Source organism: Monoraphidium neglectum (assembly GCF_000611645.1).
Source record: "Monoraphidium neglectum strain SAG 48.87 unplaced genomic scaffold scaffold00008, whole genome shotgun sequence".
Classification (NCBI taxonomy): domain Eukaryota; kingdom Viridiplantae; phylum Chlorophyta; class Chlorophyceae; order Sphaeropleales; family Selenastraceae; genus Monoraphidium; species Monoraphidium neglectum.
This window is the reverse complement of record NW_014013618.1, coordinates 52,608-57,611: the sequence shown is the minus strand read 5'-3', so window position 1 is coordinate 57,611 and position 5,004 is coordinate 52,608. Positions and strand designations below refer to the sequence as shown.

The 5,004-nt window shown below is 58.9% G+C and overlaps 1 protein-coding gene across 1 annotated transcript; it reads left to right on the top strand.

Moving 5' to 3' along the window:
- Positions 1-534: 534 nt before the first annotated feature.
- On the top strand, positions 535-4,562 carry MNEG_0125 (putative E3 ubiquitin-protein ligase ARI2; the record flags this gene model as incomplete). The annotated part of the gene is made up of 11 exons (XM_014051400.1): positions 535-949; positions 1,188-1,501; positions 1,767-1,828; positions 2,044-2,095; positions 2,227-2,382; positions 2,541-2,607; positions 3,029-3,045; positions 3,460-3,572; positions 3,752-3,882; positions 4,051-4,157; positions 4,371-4,562. The coding sequence occupies 11 exons, from the start codon at positions 535-537 to the stop codon at positions 4,560-4,562; spliced, it is 1,626 nt and encodes a 541-aa protein (XP_013906854.1).
- Between the last annotated feature and the right edge of the window lie 442 nt (positions 4,563-5,004).

Genomic DNA, 5,004 nt, shown 5'->3' with positions numbered 1-5,004 from the left:
GGGGGGGGGGGGGGGGCAAACCGCATGCTTCCGTCGATCAAGTTCCTTGGGGTCACATTGTCACCACAGATGGAGAAACTACCAGTATATGTATATACTTTATGTGTGCACTGTCAGCATGGCCAACAACCGTGATGGTCACGACATGCATCGAGCAGACGACACAGGTCGAGAGGCCAAGCGCTCGCGATACGTGTTGCACAGAAGTGATCTTCCCGCCGTTTTGCCAGCTTGGGTTTCAGGAAGGAACGCGTGGCGTCTTTTAATACATTTGACTCTACCGTAAGCATCCAGTCGGAAGATTTCCTCGCTGGTGGACAGATCGCAAGTGCTTCTCATGCTTCGCAGCGGCTCATACTGTTGTGTGCCCCAGGCTTTCGTTCCCGTCGAGTGACAGCGCCGCTTGCGCGGGGTTGCCATTCCGGTCCTGCAGTATATGCGACTGCTGTGTGCGCCGCTCCCTCTCACACAGACGCAGCACACTCTCGCCTGCCAAGGCCAGGCACGTGCTAGTTGTGACAGTGTGTATGAGCCATGAGCGTCCGTAGTCTGTGCATGCGCGATGCGCACGAGGATGAGGACAGCCATGCGGGCAGCGGCAGCGAAAAGGACATCATGAGCGGCAGCGAGGTGCAGGAGGAGGACCAGCAGCAGAGCGACGACGACGGCGGCGGCAGCGGCAGCTGCGGATTGGACAGCGGGGATGAGGATGAGGGCGACACCGGTGGCGGTAGCAGCGACGAGGGCGCCGACCTGGGCGCGCTGGACGAAGGGACTGCCGGCGGCAGTGGCAGCAAGAGCTCCCTCGGCTACCGCGTGATCACCGCGGGCAGCATAAAGCGCCTGCAGCAGGGAGCCATAGACGAGGTCTGCGCTATCTGGGGCTGTGGCGGCAGCATCGCCAAGGCCCTCCTAATGTCCTACATGTGGGACAAGGAGCGCCTCATGAGTGAGTGGGCTCCACGGGTTGTGTGACTCGCCTATATTGTGAGGAAGCACACCATGAATACAGGCGCGCCGAGTGCTTTGGTGTGTTTCATGGTGAGCGCGAGGTGCGCTGAGTTTGAACAAATCATGGCGTTGTCGGCAGGCTTGGCGGCAGCCGCTCACCAGCACAGCGCGCAGCCTTTTCTTCGACCATGCTGGGTCCTTGTGCCACGCTGCTGCCCTGTCCCCTGCTTTTACAGGTGACCTCGGTGACAAGGGGCAAGAGCGCGTCTTCAAGGCGGCGGGGCTTGCCGTGGGGCTAAGCGCTGCTGCAGCCAGTACATCCACTGCTGCTGTCACGCAGACGGGCGGTGTGATGACGTGCACAGTGTGCATGAGTGCACACCCCGCAGCACAGTGTGCCAGCAACAGCTGCGGACACGCCTTCTGCTGCGACTGCTGGCAGGGGCACTTGGCGGTGCAAATCAGCGAGGGCAAGGCGCGGCACGTGGTCTGCATGAGCTACAAATGTGGGGTGGTGTGTGATGAGGAGCTGGTGGACAGGGTCATACAGGTGCGGGGGAGGGTCTGGTGGCCTGCTGGGTTGCTGCATCACCGGGCCGGGGCACACCACAGGGCCGGGCTTTGATGAGGATCCAAGCAGGTAGACGACGAGGGGCAAGGTGATCATTCAAAAGTGCGGGAGGATCACCTGGCAAATGGTCGCCCTGCTTGGTGACTCTGACGCCCCTCAAGCGTGCAACAACACACCAGTGCGTTGCTCTTGGCCACTTCATCCCTCCCCCCCACACACACACACACCGCCGCCACCCCGCCAGGATGAGCCGCAACTACTGGCCAAATACCGCCAGAGCCACTTGGAGTCTTACCTAGAGGACAAGTGAGGCGCACTGAGGATGAGGACCGCGGCGCCAGTGCCCCTGGGCACCTTGCTCCTGCTCGGGCAGTCGTGCGGTCTGGTCGTGATCAATTGCCGACCGCTCCTGCTCAAGTGCAAACTGCAATTATCAGCTTCAAATGTCGTCGGTTGTGGTGTGGCTTCCGCACTCACCAGGTGACCTTTTACCCCTCTCGACCCCGGCCCATGCACTGCAGCCCGCGTGTCGCATTCTGCCCCAGTACGCCCTGGTGTGGCAACGCCATACAGGTGAGCGTTGCATGTAAGACCAGGTCTAAGTGCACAGTGTGAAACCCTGGATTTAATTCAAAGCCTCCGTCTTTTTTTCGCATTGACATGATTCAATGAAGCCTCCTCCTTCTGGCCTGTGATCTTCACAGGTGGAGAGCGACCCCTATGTGGAGCCGGAGTGCCCTTGCGGCGTCTCGTTTTGCTTCAAATGCCGCAAGGAGCCCCACTCCCCCTGCACCTGCAAGATGTGGGAGATGTGGGAGGAGAAGGTCAGCGGAGACAGTGAAACGCGCAACTGGCTGCAGGTGAGCGACCGCGGCTGCGGGGTAGCATCAGCCGCTCAAGGAAGGGGGCCCGCTGGTGATGCACAGGAACTTGCGCCTGCATCGCTGGGAGCCCAAGAGTCTGTGCACAATGTTGCTCCGCATGCCATCCTCCTAATCAACTGGACTTTGCGCCTCAGGCCAACACCAAGCCCTGCCCTAAGTGCTCCAAGCCAGTGGAGAAGAACGGCGGCTGCAACCTCGTGGGTGAGCGGGGCTGGAAACTCAGAGTTGGGCTGCTAGGGCTGAGCTGCATTGCTGTGATGTGAGCTTGCAATGGGACTGTCCCGAGTCATCTGCACCCTTCATGCCCTCAAAGCTTTACTGCTCTCATGCAGCTTATTTTGCGCGCACAGTGTTCAGGCGGGCATGCTGCCATATGTGCACATGCACGCACACAGTGCATAATCGTGCACATGCACGTTTGTGAACACTTCCTCTCTCCGTCTCTCTTGCGCATGCGCACACGCACATGCGCACACACACACACACACACACACACACACACACACACACACGCACGCACGCACGCACGCACGCACACACACACACACACAAAGACATACAAAAACACACTCGCGCGTCCGCACACACACACACACATGCCGCATGCATTTGCCACCTTCAGTCTGCAAATGTGGCCAGGTAATCAGCGTCGGCAGTGCCTGAGCCGCAAGCGTTGGCTTCTTGTATTAATTTCAAGTTGTGTCGTTGGTGATCTGGGCGCCGCTGCATATAGAGGGCACGTTTGCTTGGTGGCGCAGAACGGACTCTTCAAAGCGCCCGTGAATCATCCCACCTGCAAACCACAACGTATTTCCGCTCCCTTGCCCCTCGCGCCCAGCCGTTTTGCTGGCTCTGCGGTCAGGGCACTGGCATGGCACATACCTGGTCATCCATTGAAGGCCACAGCTGCGGACGCTTCAAGGTCTGCACCCGTGGTTTGACCGGGGCACGCCCAGGCAGGCTAACCAAGCATAAGAGCACTTGTCTTAGGCCCTTTGTCCCTTGGCCCAGCTCTGTCAATCTTGTTTGACCGCCTCGCCGCTCTGCCTGCAGGACGAAATGGACGCACGCATGACCGAGGCCGCGCGCAACCACAAGCGCTACATGTTCTACTTTGAGCGCTTCAAGAACCACGCAGACAGCATTCAGAAGGAGAAGGCCAACAGGTACAAGGGCAATGTTGTGCCTCTGATTGCTGCATAACTGTGCTGGCCTCAACAGCCTTGTTCTTCTGTGCTTCCTGACCAAATAGGAGCCGTCAACGTACGCCGGCACCCTTATTGCGCACGCGTGCCTTCTCTGAAGCCCGGCCGCCCACCCACTTACCCCGCACATAAAATGCCAGAGCCAAGCTGCTGGCACGCATTGCCGCGAGCGAGCATGACGGTGTGCACGCGCGTGACTTCAGCTGGCTGGTGGGAGCCGTGGACCAGCTCCGAACAGCCCGCCGCGTGCTTTGCAACAGCTACGCCTTTGGTGAGTGGGCACACATAGTTTTGTATGGCAGTGGGCATTTGTGAGCGTGGCATCAGGAGTTGTGTTACCTGGTGTTTAAGTTCTATCACATGACACGCAAACTCCTGCCCAAAGGCCTGACGCTGAATTCCCCTGCTGAAATTGCACGCCCTGCCTAATGATGTGCAGCCTACTTCTTTTTTGGCGGGGCTTTGTTCGCGGAGGACTTCACCCCCCAGCAGAACAAGATCAACCAGGACCTGTTTGAGGACAACCAGGAGATGCTGGCGGCAGAGGTGGGGGCAGCCCGTTCTTGAGGCATGGGGTTTTGATACGTTGCCAATGGCCCGCCGTGTGGCCTGACAGTTTAGAGGTGTGCACACCGCAACATGAGTGTATGCAGGGACCCGTAACCATGCATGCATAAGCACACTTACATCTGCACCAGCTGCAAAGTCCTGCCCAAAGTTCGGCGTCCTCTGTGATACACGACTACCAACCACACCTAGGTGGAACGCCTATCAGGCCTGGCAGATCGCGCGGCGGAGGGCCTGTCGCTGGACGCCGACCAGCGGTTCACCACCATCAACTCCAGCACAAATGTGCGCACGCGCTGTGCCAACCTCTTTTCCATGATAGAGGCAGACCTTCTTGCCAAGGTTTCCACCCTCGGAGCTCACATTGCAGTACCCCGCTTCTGATGAGACGCTCAGGTGTCGGACCCGATGGTCTCATGCCTGTTTGGGGCCTGGTAGCACGCTCTAGTGTGTGTTGCCAGGTCCAGCCCCAAGAGGCTCCCTGCCGACGTATGAACGATCAAAATGTGCAGGGTCGCACCTGCCATGCCCGCTGTGATGCGGGTCGCTTCGCGCCTCGCGCCTCGCACCTTCAATACACCCGGGCGCTTCGTGTCGCATAGAACCACACCGTGTGCCTCAAGGGTCTGCACGATCGCAGTGTCTGTGCAGCAGTCCCACCCATCCACTCACAACAGCAGCTGCCATAGCACGCATGGCAAGGTGCGCACACCTGGAGCTGTGCACACGCGTCCCAGCCTGTGTGTTTCATGAGGTTCCTGATGTCCATTCCTTTGCATCTTCGTCCTACCGGTAGTTCCTTTCATGCCTTTTCCGCTTTTTGCAT